This window comes from Puma concolor, chromosome A2 (genome assembly GCF_028749965.1).
Source record: "Puma concolor isolate L17-30 chromosome A2, mPumCon1.1.hap2, whole genome shotgun sequence".
In the NCBI taxonomy this organism is placed as follows: Eukaryota; Metazoa; Chordata; class Mammalia; order Carnivora; family Felidae; genus Puma; species Puma concolor.
In genome coordinates, this window is record NC_141668.1 from 91,926,702 (window position 1) to 91,948,333 (window position 21,632).

The 21,632-nt window shown below is 38.8% G+C and overlaps 1 protein-coding gene across 1 annotated transcript in view; it reads right to left on the minus strand.

The window, feature by feature from the left end:
• NAMPT (nicotinamide phosphoribosyltransferase) overlaps positions 1 to 20,883 on the minus strand; it is a 39,917-nt gene extending 19,034 nt beyond the window's left edge. The window contains exons 1-4 of the mRNA XM_086696932.1: positions 20,677 to 20,883; positions 4,872 to 5,028; positions 3,411 to 3,514; positions 1,344 to 1,472 (exon numbers count right to left, since the gene is read on the minus strand). Coding sequence (XP_086553058.1) covers positions 1,344 to 1,472; positions 3,411 to 3,514; positions 4,872 to 5,028; positions 20,677 to 20,733 — 447 coding nt within the window. The 5' untranslated portion in view covers positions 20,734 to 20,883. The remainder of the gene's footprint in view (positions 1 to 1,343; positions 1,473 to 3,410; positions 3,515 to 4,871; positions 5,029 to 20,676) is intronic.
• Between the last annotated feature and the right edge of the window lie 749 nt (positions 20,884 to 21,632).

A 21,632-nucleotide genomic window follows, 5' to 3' on the forward strand; every position in this document is an offset into this window, starting at 1 on the left:
AACACCTGTACAAAAACTAGTAAGTTTTCTTTTGAGTTCACAGTTAATTCAAAGTTTTAAGACACAGCAGTAAACCATTTAAAATCATTATTTCGGTTAATTGAACATTTTTTTCTGGGCCTATTAGCCTACAAGTTAATGTCCCATAAAGAGAAGTTTTAAATTTTCTGTCAACTTAGAAATTGTATTTCAAACATATTCTTGGACCTCTTAATTCCCCTAAATTTTCTAGTCCTTATTAATAACCTCAAATGTATTATTTTACAGTACAACAAATTAGCTTAATAAACTAATTAAGATAAAGAATCCGTTCTAAGCACTAAGTAAAAAACACCTCTCAGATAGAAAAGTGGTATTTCTATAGTCACTTTCTAGACTATTTCCTCTAATAGATAAAATCTAAACCGAACTGTTGAGAAGCTAACTAGGTTATTTATGTAAATAATATCAAAACTATGAGCACGTCAAGACAGGACTGCTTGGGTCCAAATGAAAGGAAAACAAATAAAAAGCCTTGCAATATAAACTCAGAGTCTATTATGTAGCCTCCTTTTTGGACTTAATGATCAGCAAGTGTTGAGTGTGTTTAGATGAGACATATCAGGTGGTAAAGCCAGCCTCAGCTCTAAGATTAGATAATGAAGAAAGCTGTTAAAAATCTGAACAAAATTCCCTTTGTATAATTAGAACAGAATATCCGCAAAATATCTTAAATCACTAAAAATATACCTGTGCTGTTTTTCTCAGTTTTTTCTATGACAACATAGATTTCAGATTGCAACAAACGAGACGGAAGCCAAATGAGCCTTACCGGTACTAGTTCTTAATAATTTCACACAGATAAAGTCTTAGAATGTTAGATTTTGCTGGAAGGAACCTTAAAGATTATTTAGTTCAACTGTCATTTTTTTAAATGAGGAAACTAAGGCCTGGAAAGATTTAGTAAATTGTAGATTACACAGCTTTATCAGCAGCAATTTTAAAACTAGAATCCCAGCTGAATGGTTTTTACATCTTCAATTGTTTTTTTTTTTTTCAATATATGAAGTTTATTGTCAAATTGGTTTCCATAAAACACCCAGTGCTCATCCCAAAAGGTGCCCTCCTCAATGCCCATCACCCACCCTCCCCTCCCTCCCACCCCCCATCAACCCTCAGTTTGTTCTCAGTTTTTAAGAGTCTTTTATGCTTTGGCTCTCTTCCACTCTAACCTTTTTTTTTTTTTTCCTTCCCCTCCCCCATGGGTTTCTGTTAAGTTTCTCAGGATCCACATAAGAGTGAAAACATATGGTATCTGTCAATTAATGTTAAATAAAAATTAAAAACAAAACAAAACAATTCACCTCGATCCAATTTGTAAGCCAGTAACACTCTGGATCTGTGTTTTCCACTGTGAAGAGAACATTTCCTCGGGGAATGACATAGCCCTCAGGAACAGCTTTTATTTCTATTGGAAGATGTCCATCATATTTCTGGTAAAAGACAATACTGAAATTATTCATTTAGCAAATGATAATCAGATACCTGCTTTATTAGGGTCTTCATATTTTACAGAAGCTAAACTTACTCTCACAGAAACTGCAATTGTACATGTTATTATATTGCTAGTAATATCCTCATTCTCTTAAAATTAGCTAAGATGATTAACAGTTTAGACACCGACATTAATTTTTACATTTTATGTAGTCCAAGTACTTCTGCTAAGAACATTTCTACCAGAAGATAGAGATAATCTCAAACTGGTCAAAACAAAAAAGTTGTTTCTTCTCAAGATTTCAAAAAAAAAGAAGAGTTTATTCCAACATATTCCAAAAATTTTCCAAGAACACTCCTTCTTCTAAGTCGCCATTTTCGTAAAACAAAAGCTAAATACTAAAAGATAAAATAAGGGACTACTATTAAAGAGCAACATGAATAAAATAATGTCAAACAAAAAAAGGAAAAAAAAGAGAGGTCCCTGACAGTACAAGAACCTTAAGCAGATTTTCCCTTTATTCTGGTAGTAGACCTGAAACTGTTTTCGTAGAGTGGATAGACTAATCATTAAGTATACTTTCTAGAGCTTTGGCAATGAATATCCAAGTACAACAATTCTCTCCAAAACTAGGCTGCAACATATTTGCTACAGACTATGTGATCAGATATTTAATTACGCCTCCCTTCTTTTAAAGGTAAGGGCTGTGGCTACATTTTGGCTAGGAAGGCAAATTATTTCAGAAATCCTAGTAGTTTTTATGTGATTTGGGACAGGTAAATAGATAAAAGAAAAGTCTGTTTAATGAGAAGCACTGGAAGTCTCATGATACAGCAGAAAGAATACTGCCTTAGAAATCCCAGCTCGGACTCAACAATCTGGACTCAGACTGTGGGCAAGTCATTCAACATTTCTCGTCTCAGACTATTCTTCCAACAGGGTTAGATAAGACCATCTCTAGGTTAGATCCCTACGATTCTCTGAACATAAAAAAATCAAAAGATTTATCACCCTGGCTACTGGGAATTATATATAGCCTAACACTTATCTATTCCTATTCTCTTCCCAACAAACCAAATAGGGTAAGTGCAGGAATTAGCCCCCAGATTTTACTGACCTTACTTAAGATATGAGGAAATTATACCACAGAGTGCTTACTTGACTTCTTCCAAGACCCATAAGTAAAAAATAGTAAAACTCAGTATGACAACATAGGCCTGAAAGTTAAAGTATTTCTAATTATTTTGTTGATGGTAGTCTACAATGGAAAAGACATTTGTTTTTAAGATATAAATGAATTAACACTTAACGCGCCAAGATGCCTAAAGATCCCATTCCCAACCTATCTTCGTAATAATCACCACCATTCAATTCTTCTAACTCAATTCCCGTATCTTTAGATGCTCAAAATTAAGTAACTGATTCAAACATGCTAGGTATTAATATCATAGTACAATAAAGAATGAAAGCCAACTTTATGGATCTACACCAAACCATTCCAATTATTCAGTAAGGGAAATTTCCTAGAAGTACTGGGTAATGATAGACTCACTGCATCTATTGTCTTAGATAAGCTACAGCCAAGAAAATAGACCAAAATTTCAAAATTGCCAAATAATGATGCTCCTTCCTAATATTTTCAAAGAAAAGAGGAAATCACCTTTCTGAAAAACACTATCTAAATTATCATTTGTTTATATTACAACAAATTACTGAGACCTGCTATAGATTCTATATACTAATTATTTGCCACCATAAAAAAATATTTAAATGTTACCCTTAACTTTTCCCAAGAACGTCTAAAATAACTCTTAAATTTGGGCCAGACAGAAAAAAGTTGTAATTATAGAACAGTCTTCTATTCAAATTCCTTTGTAAGAAATTTTGAACTGAAAGAAAAACCAAAGTAGAGCAAAACATTAAAAACATTTTTTACCTCAAGAATGTAGTTCCATCCCTTTTCATTAAAGACATCATCCTGGAAATGCTCTCTGTACACCTCTTTGGCTTCCTGGATCTTCTCTTTGGTCACAACTTTACCTAAAAGGACAAACGTTTCCTGTTTACATTTCTAAAGGCATTCTATGAATTGCTGAGTTGTGGTAGGATTCATGTCTCTACCTATTTCACCATTCTGTGGATAAAAAAACAAGAACTGAGAGATTAAATGATCACCCAGAGTCAACAGCAGAGCCAGAAATGGAATCTGCACTTCTGATCACTCACCCTATGTTAATTTCCAGTTTGAAAAACAGGTGTGCAGAAGCAACTATTACACAGAGTATTTTTTTTTTTTTCTTAATCCCAGGAATAAGTTAACTTCTAAGACGTGTTTTTTCTCTCACTATTAATTTAAATACTCTTGAAATTTGATACAGATAATTTTCCAGGTGAATCTTTTTGCTTTATTCATAAAGGATGTCTTCAGGGATGATAATCCAATAATTTTCACAATGACTAAGTTTAAGTTTTTGCTCCTCAAGTACACTTTTAGTTATCTTTATCTGTAAAATTAGGGTAATAGTAGAGTACCCACTCACAGGATGATTGTGAGGACTGAGTTAAGACAGAGGAAGCATTTAGCATAATGCTGGCCTGTAATAGGTAGTCAGTATATTTTAGGTATAATTAATAATGTCATTTGTATCAAGTTTTTAAGCTGTAAAACTGAAGTGTGACATCAGTCTTAAAAATTTGTCAAGACCATGGAAAATTTTCAGTTTTTATCTGTGTAAAATTCAACTTAATCTGTATTCAATTCTGAGATTATTTTTGTTTCAAAAGGTCAGAGATGAAATTTTCCAAAAATGTATAAAACTTTTGGGAACTGTTTCCCCCCCCACCGTCCTTGAAATACCATTATAAAACAAACTAGAAATGGACTTTCAAATAAAACTGCACAGAAATTATTTTGGGGGTTTTCCATTTTAAAATACATTTGAGACTAAGGCCGCAGCATCAGGTAGTTCTGAAAAATAGGCCTTTAAGATAAAAATGACTATGATAAAAATATTCTAATTGCTACCATGATTCAAAATGAGTTCCCAGGTCAATAATGAATCCTCTACTGTGAATTAAGGACTTAAAATCTATTAACATACCAGATTAGCCTCAGAAAATTACTGACTTTTCTAAACTTATTCCCAAGTTTATTAGTTTCAGAAAACCTTTCTCATATTTAGAACCAATCATATACCAAATTATAAGATTTATGTGTTCAAATTAACACATTTTTTACAATTCAAAAAAAAACCCTAAAATAGTCAAAATAATTTAGTAAATATCAAAATTAAACTGTTCAATGAGTTCCTTTAAATTAAGAATATAACAATATAGGAGAAAAATTATAAAGAGCTACATAAAAGCAGTGTTTGAAATGTACTAGGAAAAATAATACCTTTTAAGTACTTATTAAGAATGTACTGCAACCCATAAAATACTGTTTCCTCGTATTTCACCTTCTTTATTTTTGAGTTTTCTGTCTTCTTTTCACGGCATTCAAAGTAGGAATAAACTTTGCTGGTATTGGGTGGGTACTGTTTATAGTGAGTAACCTAAAGGCGAAAGCAATACTTGAGTTAGAAAACGTTCGAATAGAATAGAAATCATGACTGAAAGGGCTTGAAATTATTTAAAACCAAAGAAACTAAACTTATTTGCTATTCATCAGCTTCTTTTCCTGGCTGTAAAGAATAAAAAATAAGTATCATACTTATTAGGATACTTTTAATGTTCACTATCTTACTTTGAAAACCACAGGAGAGTATTAACTTTTATAAACAAATCAAATGAACTTAAGGAAGTACGAGGCTTCTAAGCTGGACAGGCACTTGAAAATAAAGTTTGAAGAAAGTTATCTCATTTGATCTTGGGGAATGGTCTTCCTCCAGGGGAAGAGAGACGTAGCTGCCTGGCAGGGGCATAACCAGGATATAAAAGAACGTACTGGAAGAGTGTGGTACTGTTACTATCTAAATGTGGTATGTTTGAGAAGTCAATAGGCAATGCTTCCCATGACTCGACTTCTTCATCTGTACAGCCAGGTAGGGAGAATGACTCCGATCTTCACAATAACACATGGAACCTGGATGAAAGCAACAGCAGGAGAAAACATATCTTGTTTCATAGTACTACTTGTTCTCCAATTACCACCAAATTGGGAAATAAGTCTATCCAATGCAACAGCAAATCCTTAGGAGCGTAAAAATAAGTATTATAAATTTTTCCAAAAATATGGGTAAGAGTCATTGTTGAAAGTTAATCTTTGTTTTAAGAAAAAAGTGAGTTCGTTATAGTTGGATTTTTTTTTTAATATTTTAATGTGGTTAAAACATTTTACCGATAGAAAATAACTGGGAGAATAATGTGTATTTGCTCTGTTGTAACATTAGGAATGGTCATGTCCTAAAACTTAAGGTACAGGGTGGTAAGGTAGGTCATGGTGGAATAATCTTTGCAGCACAAGTTTCATGAATGACCACTGTGACATGAACCATGGTTCCTGGTTAGCTCTGATCCTCAGTTTAGGGAAACCAATGCTTTCCTTGTTTGGTTGCACAATCTTAATCCCAATGAAACTTGGCTTTAACCTTTGTAGCTTAGCACAAAAATTCTAAGATGAATATAGTCTATATAGAGAGCAAAAGAAAAAAAGATCACAAATGTTTAATGTTTCTGCTCCAACAGAAGCAACTTGTCACTGTATGAAAACAGCACCTGTACGCTGCTTGAAGGCAACTGGGTGGTCAATTTTAAACCTAGAGGTACTACACCAGGGTTTTTTTTCAAGGTTAGAACCTGGAGACTGATACCACTGGAGGCTGAAGTAGCAGCTTAGTGAAATAGCTAAAGCCAAACCCAAAGCAGTTAAATCTTCAAGCCGATTCACTAAAATGCAAAAACAACATTTATATACGTATGAATGATACCCTATTTCAACTGATTAGAAAAAGAGAACACTATCTAAAAACATACCCAAGAAGTACATAAAAATGAAAATGCCCAGTTTACAATCTAAATAACTCTTAACTCCTTTAGTGGGAATAAGCAGTGAGGTAGAAGAAAAGTCAACTATGATGAAGTAAAAATTGAAGGAAGGTCTGGATCACATCATGCAAGTTTATAAAAGCCAGATTCATAGTTGTGACTCTCAGTAGTTAGCCTGACCTTTTACAGTTCAGATACTCAAAGGTACATCTTTATAAATTTACTTTTTCTACATCAAATTTAAAAGTATGAGAAGGTAAATGAATCTTCTGAGTAGACCAAACAGTTAAAAGCTGAATGGAAATGTCCCTAAAGCATTTAACTCTCCTCTTTGGTCTAAAAGTATACTAAAATTTTTCGATCAGACAAATAGAGTCCCAGTTCTGGCCAATAACTGAACATGTTTATAATTTTAAAGCTTTACTTCTGCCATGTTTTTTAATTATGGTACTTAAAACCTTAGCACAGGGGCACCTGCATGGTTCAGTCATTTAAGTGTCCGATTCTTGATTTTGGCTCAGGTCATGATCTCACGGGTTAGTGAGATCGAGCCCTGCATTGGACTCCATGCTAACAGCATGGAGCCTGTTTGGGATTCTCTTTCCCTCTCTCTGTCCCTCCCCTGCTTGTGCACACTTGCTCTTTCTCTCTCTCAAACAAACGTTAAAATAAACATCTTCTTTGGACAGCTTTAGAGAACTGTTCTGCAGTTCTCTAGGTTTAAGAACTGAACTGCTAAAGCAGCTAATTCTCAGGTAATTAACCATGAAATCTAATTTACCATTAACCACCTACCAATGAACACCCAATACATTTATAGAAAAAAACAGTATAGTTAGATATATTTGTATTGGCTTATACCATTGTTTAAATCGGGGAAATTTTTAAACCGAGCTTCTTAGTAAATACTATTCTTTCTACAAATACAGCCAAAAGATGATTTACAATGATTCTAGTTCTGGTAGGTTTACTATCCTCTTCATTTTACTTTCTGCTAAGCTGGTCTCTCTGAACCTGGGAACCTTCAGAAAATGAGATGATACAGGCAGAAAATCAAATTAATTAATTGTTATTTTATAAATAGTTCATTCACAAATATACATCCTGTGTCCACTATGTATCAGGCACTGTTTCAGATTCTGAGGATGGGGAAATAAAATGGACTGAGACAGTTTCTATTCTCAAAGGGCTAATGAGGGCTGAAAGGTCAGAGAAAACCAATATATAAACACCATAATTTCAGATACAGATGGAGGTTTGGAAACTTAAAAGAAAATGATAGGCCAAAGGGGGCCTGAGAGACTGCTGTAAATAGGGGGCCAGGAAGGCTTCTCCAAGATGGTGACATGTGACGTACACAACAAGGAGATGGAAGACACACTGACGTAAGGGACAGGACACGATGAAGGCCAGCATGGCTGGTTCTTAGAGGTGCAGAGAAGGAGGAAGTACATACATGGTAAGGTCAGAGAGATGCACAGACACGATCACGTAAGGCTTACAGACAACAACGAGGAGCTTGAATTTTACATCAAGTGCAATAGAAAGCCACTAGATGTTTTAAGCTGGAATGAATATAATCTGATTCATATTTTATAAGGATCAGCTGGACAGTGAGGTGGATAATGGATTACAAGGTGACCAAAGAGGAAGCAGGACCATCAGGTAAAAGATTACTACACCAAAGACTAGCTTAGGTGAGAGCAGTGGCTCATCTGGAGGTAAAGGAGAATTAGGCTAAAACACTAGATGTGGGGGTAATAAGGGGGAGGGATTAGCACTGTTTCCTACATTTTTGGCTTGAGCAACTGGGTGAATAAGGGTGCCGTTTACGGAGATGGGAAAGGCTGTGGAAGGAATGGATTAGAGCTGTTTTAAATATGTCATGTAATGCTAACAAAGTCTCACAGTATTCAAAATTAAACTACACAAAAGAAGCTCTAAAATCACGTTGGTTTTCTTAGCACTACTTTAGCTTCCATCAATAGGAAAAATGGTTCTATAGTAAACTTAACATTTTTTATAAGATGAGAATAGCTAATTTCTCATAATATCCCCAGCAAACCTTACTCCTAAAAATGTTTCCTAAACTAGCATGATTTTCCTACAGCTAATAGAGCACTACCAGTACATAAATACATGTGTGGTAAAGAACACAGGCACACAAGAAAATGTAGTTCTTTTAACAGAACCTAATTTCACAGTCATGTGAGTGATTTACTTCATGAAAAGCTTCTAAAAATTATAATCGCTAGGGTAAATATCCTTGTCCCAAGTATGACATTTAAAGAGAAATATGAGAAATATTTAAGTTGCATAGAATCTTTCTGTGAGAGCAGACTCTTAACTTTTTCCTGATCTTCTCCAGATTTTCCATAAAGGCGATTTGGTGTCTTTTCAAGAGGTTTCCTCTCATAATGGGATCACATGTCCAAAGGCAATCACTACTAACCTACTTTACCAGTTATAATTTTAACAGCTAAGTAATTATCATAAGCCAACATTTTAACAATACCACGTGTATATAAGAGCACATGGGGTAACATGTATAATGCCACAGAATAAGTTTTACTATCTCCAAAATTTATAAGGGCACTCAGAAGAGGATCCACTCAGCCTTACAATGAATGGCTAAAACTTTATGTCTCTTCAATGCTACTGTGCTTAAAATAGCAAAAATCAATCAATCAATCAATCAATCAATAAATCTTCTTTTCAACATTTTTAAAAATTTCTCAAGTCCTGGAAATACTTCTGTTGCCACAGAAAATAATTCTTTGCTATTTGGCTTTTGAAGCGATAATAACTTCAAAAATATGGCTTAAAAATATTTGGATTACATTTTGGGGGAGAGAGGAAATTGTCAAATCAGTTATAATCACACTACCCCTTTTTTGGCACAAAGCGTTTGATAATTTGTACTTTTTTGGCTGCACCCTTGAAAAAGATTTAATCAACTGACAAAGAGGACACCAGCTTCTGGTATCTTTGTTTTGCAAAATCTTACAAAACTTTACTGATCTAAGTTAATCTTCCTCAGAACTATATTCATGACTTACATACAAGATTTTATTTCTATTGCCTGGGCTTTTCCTATAACTTATAGTATAAACCTTACTGGAAAACTGCATTGTAAGAATGCACAGGTTGGGGCGCCTGGGTGGCGCAGTCGGTTAAGCGTCCGACTTCAGCCAGGTCACGATCTCGCGGTCCAGGAGTTTGAGCCCCGCGTCGGGCTCTGGGCTGATGGCTCAGAGCCTGGAGCCTGTTTCCGATTCTGTGTCTCCCTCTCTCTCTGCCCCTCCCCCATTCATGCTCTGTCTCTCTCTGTCCCCAAAATAAATAAACGTTGAAAAAAAAATTTTTTTAATAAAAAAAAAAAAAAAAGAATGCACAGGTAATTTGACATAGAAACTGCAACAGTCCTCCACTCCTTACAAAGATCAGGCTGCCAGGAGAGCCGCTGTGACATAACTTAGCTGCCAGATCAGAAGCAATGAAAGAGAAGCAACTATGAAAAATGGGGACAGGTCAGAGAAAGACACTGGGTTGCTAAAGTCCCAGCCAGGACAAAATTGCCAGTGAGAGGATTCTCATCTATCCCCAACTCTTTTTCCAAAAAGCCCAAACCTTTAAGGTTTGTTATTCGCCATTAATGAGACAGCAAAATCTGTTTTACAAAAGCCTCCCTGGGTGCCTCATCATCATAAATTATATAATCTTCTGTAACTTCTCTAAAAACAATTTTCACCCATTCTGAATTTTAAGAGACATCTTTTGTCTTTTAAATACCTAGGAGATCTCCAATATTTATTAAATGAATTGATGAAAATGGGCTGAGTTCTAACCAGTTTACAAATGACCTTTTGAGAAGCAACCCACGCTGGACAGCACAATTCATAACAATGGATGATATGCTTTAATACACATTTCATAACAATGGGTGATGTGTAAATTGCTTAGAGATTACTGTTATACACTATATATTTTTTTTTCAACTTAATTGACAACATCTTCATTTTTATCTAAAAGGATAGATGTTCAGAAATAATGAAACTATTCTCTGCTGTAGATTGTTACAAACATTATCCACACAGTAGGAAAAGGAACAAGGAACAGAAATGCATCTTTTAATAAGCCAGTTATTTGTAAACTAATCATTGGCTACCCCAGAGATAGGTGGGGAACCCTCCACCCCCAAACAGAAACCTGACCTGTCTCCTTCACGAAAATTTCCAAATGCCTTTTAAGCACCGCAGTGACTAACACCCCTCAATGCACCCTTCCTTACCTGGCCTAGCACAATGTAAATACAACCCAGTAGATAACTGTGCTTTATGCCATTTTGAAATGATTAAACAGGAACCCAGGATGAAAATGGAAAAACAACCACATTTACCTGTTTCCTCAGTTCCTTATTATGTATGATATAGTATGCGATTATAGAAATGAACCCTCCGGAGAGGATACAAGGACAAACAAAGCACCTGTGTTGTCATGTGCTTAAGCACTATCCTACTACTGGCAAAATACCTTTTTATGGTCCTTAGACGACCAACTATTCTTTCTTCAGTTTTAGAAAGAAATCAATGTTGGGGCGCCTGGGTGGCTCAGTCGGTTAAGCGTCCGACTTCAGCTCAGGTCACGATCTCACAGTCTGTGAGTTCAAGCCCCGCGTCGGGCTCTGGGCTGATGGCTCAGAGCCTGGAGCCTGCTTCGGATTCTGTGTCTCCCTCTCTCTCTGCCCCTCCCCCATTCATGCTCTGTCTCTGTCTCAAAAATAAATAAATGTTAAAAAAAATTAAAAAAAAAAAAAAAGAAATCAATGTTATTCTCTTATCCATCAACATGTCTAAAACCACTAGGTTCACTACTGTAACTAGCCAGTACTTTGTAAGTACTGATAAGGATATCTAATAGTTTCATTTAATTGCCAAATAAAAATTTCATTGCTTCTAACATCAAGATTCTGATTTGTCTCTTTTTCATCTAAGAAGATAAAAAGGTAAAAATGGGATATAACCTATAAAGACCACTAAATATGTAAGGCAAATAAAATTTAAAAATATTAGTATGGAATACACAATGTATTTTATTGTGCTGTTGTAAACCATTGGTATAAAACATATCAACCTGACTAAATCCTCTTAAGGGATATTTTTTGGGGGGATATTAAAAATCTTACTAAAAGATTTCATATTAGACCAGTTTGGAAGACAACAGAATAAGAGGACCCTAGGCTTTCCTTGTCCCAAAACAATTAGATAATTATCAAATCATACTAAATACCCTAGAAATTTACCTGAAGGCGGGAGAACAAATCCCACAACTAAAGGTAGAGAAGAGGCCACAAAAAAGAAGGCATAAGTATGGAGACGTGGTTTGGGAGAAACGGATCGTGGCCGCTATGGTGGAAGGGAGAAGGGCTACAGACAGACAAACACACAAGGGAGCACGGAGGAATAAGAATCCCCATAGCACTTGGCTTGGAAAGTGAGAGGAGCCAAATTTTGTGAGTTCTTGCAATCAGCAGGGCTTAAAGCCTGGAGTTTTAAAGGTCAGCAGGCTTGGCCGGGATACAGCTGAGGGCACTGCCCTGCTCCTATAGAAAAGGCAGGCAAACAGTCCATGAACATACAGTGTGAAAACAGTGATCTGCAAAACAGCCAGGGCACACAGTGGGGAGGTTATCTGCTCATCTTGGAGCATGTCCCAGAGAGGCAGCATTCATAGATAGACTCCTCTGGGAAGAAAGGCCCTGGCAGAAGCCATTTCACTCCCCCTGCCCTTCAGCATAAGCACAGGGCCACCTGTGGGAACCAGTGCAACACCCACACTCCCTACCTAACTTGCTTACACAAAGCCCCCACGACCCACTGCCACCGTGCACTTGGGTGGAATTGCCCCTCCCATTCACATTTGCCTCAGTCCTAGCACTTTGGGCCCCCTGGCCCAGAAGAGGGCCAAACCCTGAGCACATGGCACTTCCTGAGGTGGGAGATTTGCAGGGCCTCAGCTCTACTGGTGATAGTGACATGTCTCACTTCACAAACAGAACAGAGCACACCTAGTTAAAATGTACCACATTCAGGCTAGGGACCAACTACTGCCCATGGCAGACAAAGAGAACCTCTATAGATGATTGGCCTAAAGGACACAACAGGTGAGCACATGCAGCACACATTGGAGGCATTCCCAGAAGTGCCAGGCCCTGGGGAACAGGGGACACTACACAATAGAGTACTATCGGACCTCTTCTTTATAAGTCCATTACCCTCAAGAACAGGAGACGTAGCTAAGTTTCCTAACACAGAGAAGCAGGCAAAGAGACTAAGACAAAATGATAAGACATTTTGGAACTTGTTCCAAATGAAAAACAGGAAAAGGCCATGGGCAGAGATCTAAGTGAAACAGATATATGTAACAAGTCAGAGAATTTAAAGTAATGATCATAAAAACATTCACTGGACTTGAGAAAAGAGTGGAAGACATCAGTGAGACCATTAACACAGAAATAACGAATAACCTAGAAGGGATAAAGGGCTAAGTAAATGAAATGAGAAACACACTTGATGGAATGAGCAACAGGCTGGAAGAACATAAACCAACTAATAATCTAGAAGACAGAGCAATGGAAATAATCAAGCTGAGAAAAAAGAATTACGCAAAACGAGAATAGACTTAGAGAACTCAATGACTCCATCAAACATAGTAACATTCAGGGGCGCCTGGGTGGCGCAGTCGGTTAAGCGTCCAACTTCAGCCAGGTCACCATCTCGCGGTCCGGGAGTTCGAGCCCTGTGTCAGGCTCTGGGCTGATGGCTCAGAGCCTGGAGCCTGTTTCCGATTCTGTGTCTCCCTCTCTCTCTGCCCCTCCCCCGTTCATGCTCTGTCTCTCTCTGTCCCCAAAATAAATAAACGTTGAAAAAAAAATTAAAAAAAAAACAAAAACAAAAACATAGTAACATTCATATTATAGGAATCCCAGAAGAGAGAGGAAACGGAGATGAAAAATGTATTTGAAGAAATAATAGCTGAAAACTTACCTAACCTGGAGAAGGAAACAGATATCCAGATCCAGGAGACACAGAGGACCCTCCAAAAAAAATCAACAAAAGCAGACCCACACCAAAACATATAGTAATTAAAGTGGCAAAATAAAGAAACAATGTTTAAAGGAGCAAAACAAAAGAAGACAGTAACATACAAGGGAAACCCCATACCGCTATCAGTGGATCTTTCAGGAGAAACTTCCCAAGTCAGAAGGTAGTGGCATGTTAGTTCCAAAGTGCTATAAGGGAAAAATCTGCAGCCAAGAACACTCTATCTAGCAAGGCTGTCATTCAGAATAGAAAGAGAGATCATGTGTTTCCCAGACAAAGGCTAAAGGAGTTCACGACTACCAAACAAGCCCTGAAAGAAATATTAAAGGGGAGTCTCTGAGCGGAACAGAGACCAGAAGGGATAGTATAATCGTAGGAAACAAAAAATCAGTAAAAATGAGTATTTCTGTAAAAAATCAGTCAAGGAACTTAAAAAATAAAAGGATGCAAAATATGAGAACATATATTTAAAATGTGGGGAGGAGAGGAGTAAAGAATGGGTTCAAACTTCAACGCCCATCAACTTAATATAGACTGCTATATGCCAAAGAGGTTACATACAAACCTAATGGTAAGCACATATATAAAACCACTAATAAACATGCAACAAAGAGAAAGAAATCCAAATATATTAAAGAAAACCAGAAAACCATGAGAGACAGACAAGAATGAATCAGAGACATCGTCAGAAACAATCACAAAAAATAATGGCAATGAATACATATCTTATAATAATTACTTTTAATGTAAACGGATTAAACACTCCAGTCGAAAGATATAGGGTGACAGAATAGATAAAAAACAAGATCCTTCTACATACTGCCTGCAAGAGACTCCTTTTAGATCTAAAAACACTGGCAGATTTAAAGTGAGGGGATGAAGAAACATCTACCATGCAAATAATGTCAAACGAAAGCTGGAATAGCAATACTTTTTATCGGACAAAGTAAACTTTAAAACAAAAACTGTGGGGCTCCTGGGTGGCTCAGTTGGTTGAGTGTCCAACTCGGCTCAGGTTCTGGTCTTGTGGTTCGTGGGTTCGAGCCCCACATTGGGCTCTGTTCTGGCAGCTTGTTCAGAGCCTGGAGCCTGCTTTGGATTCTGCATCTCCATCGCTCTCTGCCCCTCCCCAGCTTGTGCTTTCTCTCTGTCTCTCAAAAATAAATGTAAAACAAAAACTGTAACGAGACAAAGGATGCTATATAATAAAAAAGGGGACAATCCAACAAGAAGATATAACGATTGTAAATATTTATGCCTCCAACATAGAAACACCAAATACATAAAACAGTTAATAACAAACATAAAGGAATTAATTGATAAGAATACAATAATAATAAGGGACTTTAACACACCCTACTTACATCAACGGACAGATGACCTAAAGAGGAAATCAATAAAGAAACAATGACTTTGAATGAACAGATGGATTTAGCAGATATATTCATAACATTCCATCCTAAAACAGAATACACATTCCTTTCAATTGCACGCAGAACATTCTCCAGAATAGATCACATGTTAGCCCAGAAAACAAGCCTCAACAAATTCAAGATCAAAGACACACTATGCGTCTTTTCTGACCACAATGCTAGGAAACCAGAAGTCAACCACAAGAAAAAATCTGGAGAGATGGCAAGGGAGGTTAAAAAACAATGAATGCGTAAATCAGGAAATAAAAGAATAGATTGCAAAGTACACAGAAACAAATGAAAACACAACCGTTCAAAACCTTTGGAATGCAACCAAAAACGATTCTAAGAGGGAAGTTTAAAGCAATACAGGACAATCTCAAAAAGCAATAAAAGTCTCAAATGAACAACCTAACCTTACACCTAAAGAGGCTAGAAAAAGAACAAACAAAACCCCAAACCAGCATAAGGAAGGATATAATAAATATTACAGCAGAAATAAATGATATAGAAACTAAAAAAAAGCAATAGAATAGAGCAATGAAATCAGGAGCTAATTCTTTGAAAAACTCAACAAAATTGATAAACCTCTAGCCAGACTCATCAAGAAAAAAAGAGAAAGGACTCAAATAAATAAAATCACAAATGAGAGAGAAGAAATAACAACCAACACCACAGAAATACAATTATGAGAATATTATGAAAAACGATATACCAATAAATTGGACAGCCTAGAAGAAATGGATAAAGTCCTAAAAACGTATAAGCTACCAAAACTGAAACATAAAACTGGAACAGACTTATTGCTAGCAAAGAAATTGACTCGCTAATCAAAAAACTCCAAACAAACAACAGGCCAGGACCAGACAGCTTCCCAGGCAAATTCTACCAAACATTTTAAAAAAATTTTTGATGTTTATTAATTTTGAGAAAGACAGAAAGAGACAGAGGGCAAGCAGGGGAGGGGCAGAAGAGAGGGAGACACAGAACTGAGGAAAGCTCCAGGCTCCAGGCTCTGAGCTGTCAGCATAGAACCCAATGTGGGGCTCGAACTCACGAACCGTGAGATCATGACCTGAGCCGAAGTCAGACGTTTAACCAACTGAGCAACTCAGGTGTCCCTCTACCAAACATTTAAAAAAGAATTAATATCTATTCTTCTCAAACTATTCCAAAAAATGGAAAAGGAAGGAAAACATCCAAATTCATTCTATGAGGCCAGCATTACTCTGATATCAAACCAGATAAAGACACCACTAACTCCAGGCCAATATCTCTGATGAACACAGATGAAAAATTCTCAACAAATTATTAGCAAACCAAATCCAACAATACATTAAAAAATTATTCACTAAGATCATGTGGGATTTATTCTTGGGCTGCAAGAGTGGCTGATTATTCACAAATCAATTAATGTGATATAGCACACAAATAAGAGAAAGCATAAGAACCACATGATCATTTCCATAGATGTAGAAAAAGCATCTGACAAAGTACAACATCCATTCATGATAAAAACCCTCAGTAAAGTAGGTTTAGAGGGAATACACCTCAATGCAGTAAATGACATATGTGAAAAACCCATAGCTAACATCATCCTGCATGGGGAAAAATGGAGAGCCTTTCACCTAAGGTCATGGAAAAGACAAGGATGTCCACTCTCACCTCTTTTTTTCAATACAGTACTGGAAGTTCCCGCCACAGCAATCAGAAGAAAAGGCTTCCAAACTGGTAAGGAAGTAGTAAGACTTTCACTGTTTTCAGAAGACATGGTCACACCATATATAGAAAACACAAAAGATTCCACCAAAAAACTATTAGAACTGATAAATGAATTCAGCAGAGTTGCAGGATACAAAATCAATGTACAGAAATCTTGCATTTTTATACAACAATACTGCAGCAGCAGCAAGAGAAATTAAGAGGACAATCCCATTTACATTTGCACCAAAAATAGTAAGACACCTAGGAATAAATCTAACCAAAGAGGTGAAAGACCTGTACTCTGAAAACTGTAAAACACTCATGAAAGAAATTGAAGACAACACAAAGAAATGGAAAGACATTTCATGCTCATAAACTGGAAGAACAAATATTGTTAAAATGTCTATACAACCAAAGCAACTTACACATTTAATGGAATCTCTATCAAAATGCCAACAGCATTTTTCACAGAAGTAGAACAATTCTAAAATCTGTATGGAACCACAAAAAACCCCGAATAGCCAAAGCAATCTTGAAAAAGCAAAGCTGGAGGCATCATAACTCTGGACTTTAAGATATATTACAAAGCTGTAGTAATCAAAACAGTATGGCACAAAAATAGATACACAGATCAATGGAACTGATTAGAAAGCCCAGAAATAAACCCACTACATATCAATTAATCTTCAACAAAACAATGGGAAAAAGACAGTCTCTTCAACAAAGAGCGTTGGGAAAACTGGCCAGCTACAAGCAAAAGAATGAAACTGGACTGCTTTCTTACACCATACACAAAATAAATAAAAAATGGATTAAAGACCTGAATGTCAGACCTGAAATCATAAAAATCCTAGAACACGGACAGTAACTTCTTTGGCTGTAGCAACTTCTTTCTAGATATGTCTCCTGAGGCAAGGGAAACAAAAGCAGAAATAAACTATTGAGACTATGTCTAAATAAAAAGTTTCTGCACAGCAAAGGAAACCATCAACAAAACTAAAAGAGACAACCTACTGAGTGGGAGAATATATTTCAAAATGACGTATCTAATAAAGGGTTTGAATCCAAAATATATATAGAACTTCTACAACTCAACACCCACAAAACAAATAATCCAATTAAAAAATGGACTAAAGACATGAACAGATAGTTCTCCAACAAAGACATACAGATGGCCAAAAGATAAATCAAAAGATCCTCAACATCGATTCCCCATCAAGGAAATGCAAATCAAAACTACAATGAGATATCACCTCTCACCTGTCAACATGGCTAAAATCAACAACACAAGAAACAACAGGTGTTGGCGAAGATGTGGAGATAAAGGAACACTTTTGCATTGTTGGTGGAAATGCAAACTGGTGCAGCCAATCTGGAAAACAGTATGGAGATTCCTCAAAAAGTTAAAAATACAACTACCCTACGATCCAGTAATTTTACTACTGGGTACTTACCCCCAAAACACAAAAACACTAATTCAAAGGGATACATACACCCCTATATTTACAGCAGCATTATTTACAATAGCCAAGATATGGAAGCAGCCCAACTGTTCCTCCATTGAGGAATAAAGAAGAGGTGGTGTGTGTGCGTGTGTACATATATATATATACATATACATACATATATGTGTATATATGTGTATACACACGCACACACAATGGATTATTCAGCCATGAAAAAGAATGAAATATTGCCATTTGTGAAGACATGGATGGAACTAGAGAGTATAATGCTAAGTGAACTAGTCAAAGACAAATATCATGATTTCACACATACGTGGAATTTAAGAAACAAAACAAATGAGCAAAGGGGAAAAGAAAGACAGACAAACCAAAAAACAGACTCTTAATTATGGAGTACAAACATGGTTACCAAGGGGGAGGTAGGCGGGGGGGGGGGGGGGGGGGGGGGGGGGGAGAGGGGGCTGTGTTAAATAGGTGATGGGGATTAAGGAAGGCACTTGTGATGAGCACTGGGTGATGGAATCACTATATTGTACACCTGAAATGAATACTACACTGTATGTTAAACAGCTGAAATTAAAATAAAAACTTAAAAACATATAAAAAACAAATAGGCTTCCTATTAGAGAATAAAATATACCAGTCTGATTTGAAAATGGGCAGGAATAAGCTATTAAAGAGATACAAATTTTACTAGTGCATTAAGTATGCCCTGCTAGATTAGAAAACTTTACGGTAATTCATTCTTCTAATTAAAAGCATCCCAGAAAACTGATGTTAAGGCAATTTTACATTCCTTACGTATAATGGCTCGAGGAACCACAAACTAAAGGAATTTACACTCATTTTGTTTCTAAAAGTTAGACCCATCAACTATTTCCCATTTTCAATCAAATCATAAATTACTATATTATAAAAATTGGAAATCATTTTAAAGATTTAGTTAGGAAAAAAACTGGGTGAAAAAAATTTAAAACTATGAATGAGACCATTCTAAAATCACTACTGAAGATACTCAAAATGCTAGGACCTAAGACAAGAGAAGGTTTTAAGGCTTAGAAAACCATAGTTGGTAATACTTTGATCTCCTTACAATGGTGTAGATTTCCACTTTAAAATTCAATTTAAAAGACCATTTGTTAAGGAAACTTGGCTCTGTTTTAAGTAACTACCCGTCTAAATTATCGTTAGTAGAATCTTAAACTCCTGGGAAGAAATGAACAAAACAGAACTTAAGTAAAACGGGATTCTCCAAAATACTTTGTCCAATTAAATTTAAGGAAAGAAACAAAAAGCAAAACCTCACAACTAAACCCAAAAATATGCTTTCCCTTTGTATTTCAAACCACCACGTTGTCAAGTAAAAACTGAACTTTATTTTGTTCAAGTGGGTTTTCTGGCCTGACATTTCATCTTTTAAGTGTGCTGGCCAACAATGCTTTAGCAAAGTATAGTTCAGTTTACTTCATGTAATTTGGTAACTAGGGGGAAAAACTTTGCCACATTTTCCTTTAATCATTCTTTCCTTTACTAATTTGTGTGGGTTTCAAACAAAATTAATGGGGCAGCAATACACTGAAGTGTCCAATAGGCATATTAACACAATGTTGTGTTGTGCCACTCTAAGTTCTCCAGGGTTAAAACTACAGTTCATTTAACTCGTGATTCACATTCTTTTCACAGAAATCCTGTAGTGACCCTAATGGAGTAAGGGCAGGGGATCGGCCTTTACAACAGGGATAAGGAGCACGAGTGATCACCAGGAGCAAACGAGTTTGAAACGGAGCCCAGTGGAGTGGGACGAGGGAATCCAGCATGTTTCCCGAGGGCAGATAGGTGTCCTCCACACCCCGGCCACAGGCAGAGGAACGTGGCTGGCTGCTGCGGCACCCCTACTAGCACCCCTACTAGGTCCTCGCCCACCTCTTCCTCGGGAAGGGACGTACCTGCTCAGCAAGGGCGGGGAAGTGCACTCGATTCAGCTTGGCGGGGAAAACCCACTTCTCAAACCCCACTCCCTTTCTCCAGGGCCGAGCCCCAGGAGCCGTTACCTAACTGACCCGCTCTCCTCGGCAGAGCCCTCGCCCAGGCCGGCCCAATCCGACCCGGCCAAGGCCAAAAGGCCGAGCTCCTGGGGAAAGCGTGCGCTCGGCCGGTGACGCCCAAGCCTCCCGGGCCCCGACCCCGCCACAACCGCCTGAGCCCCAAGCCCCGAACCCCGCGGCGGGCAGGCGGGCGGCGCCGGCTGGGGCCCGCCTCAGCCCCTCGCCGCGCCCCCCCCAACCACGCACCCCAAAGCCCCGCCTCCTGCCGTCCATCCCTCCATCCCTCCATCCCTCCTCCATCCACCTCCTCCCCACTGCGGCGCCAGCTTCACCTGCCTCATCCGGCCGCCGCCACTCGCCCGCTTCTTCCCTCGGGCTCGCGCAGCGCCACGACCCCAGACCGGCCGCCCCCCGCCCCACAGCCCCGCGCTCGTCCCGAACGCGCCCTCTCCTCCTCCTTCACCTGCCCCCGCCCCGAACCTCTACCTTGTAGGAGTCAGTAGCTAGGAGGATGTTGAAATCGGCGTCTGCCGCAGCATTCATCTCGGGCGGGAGTGTGCGGGCCACGCGCCGCGAGCTGCCCAGCGCGGCGGCGAGGAAGGAGAAAAATGGGCTTCACCGCGCTCCGTTGCTTAAGTCACCGCTCGGCCGGAGGGGCGGGGGAGAAGAGGGGGGAAGCGGAGTGGGGAGGAGGGGCCACAGGAGGGCGGGCCCGGGAGCCGTGACGCGGCGGGGGGTGGTGGCGGCGGCAGCTCTCGCGCTCTCAGCCCAGGGACTCCGACCGACTCCTCACCTCGGCTCACCGCCCCCGCCCCATCATCCCGGAGCAGAGGCGAGGGGCGGGGCGCGGCCGCGCGTGCGCAACGCGCGGGGGGGCGGGGCTGGGCGGAGAGGACGTGAGGCACGCGCTCTTTTTCCCGCACGCTGGCTCCGGGAAACCGGAGGCTGCTGGGCAGTCCCGGCTGGGGATCTGTGTTCCTGCGTCGGTTTCATTTCCCGGCGGGACGGTGAGGGGCGGGGGAGGGGTAATTCCCAGCCTCGCTCCTTCTGCGATTAGCCGGTTCGCCCGCCGCGTGACACCTTCCCGTCCTACTCAGTCCTGGCCCGTTTTCTGAGTCCTCCAGAAGTCACGCCACCCGGCTGGGGGCCGAGGAGCCTCCCTCTGCCGCTCTCCCCATCCCCCCCCCCCCCCCCCCCCCGCGCAGTTACTTACCTTTGTCTCCGGCTGGGATTGAAAAGCGAACCTTTTGCCTCCATCCCTCTTGTCCCTCTTGGTCCTTCTAACCCACTCTTTAAAATCGGAAGAGCTGCGGTGAGGAATAAGGTCTGAGGGGCCCCTTTACTCTGCCACATCGACTCCGCTTTCCTCCGCCTGTGTGGCTGAGCTCTTTGATCCTTTGAATGATGTTTTGATATTTTCCCAGAGAAAATACCCTGCGCGG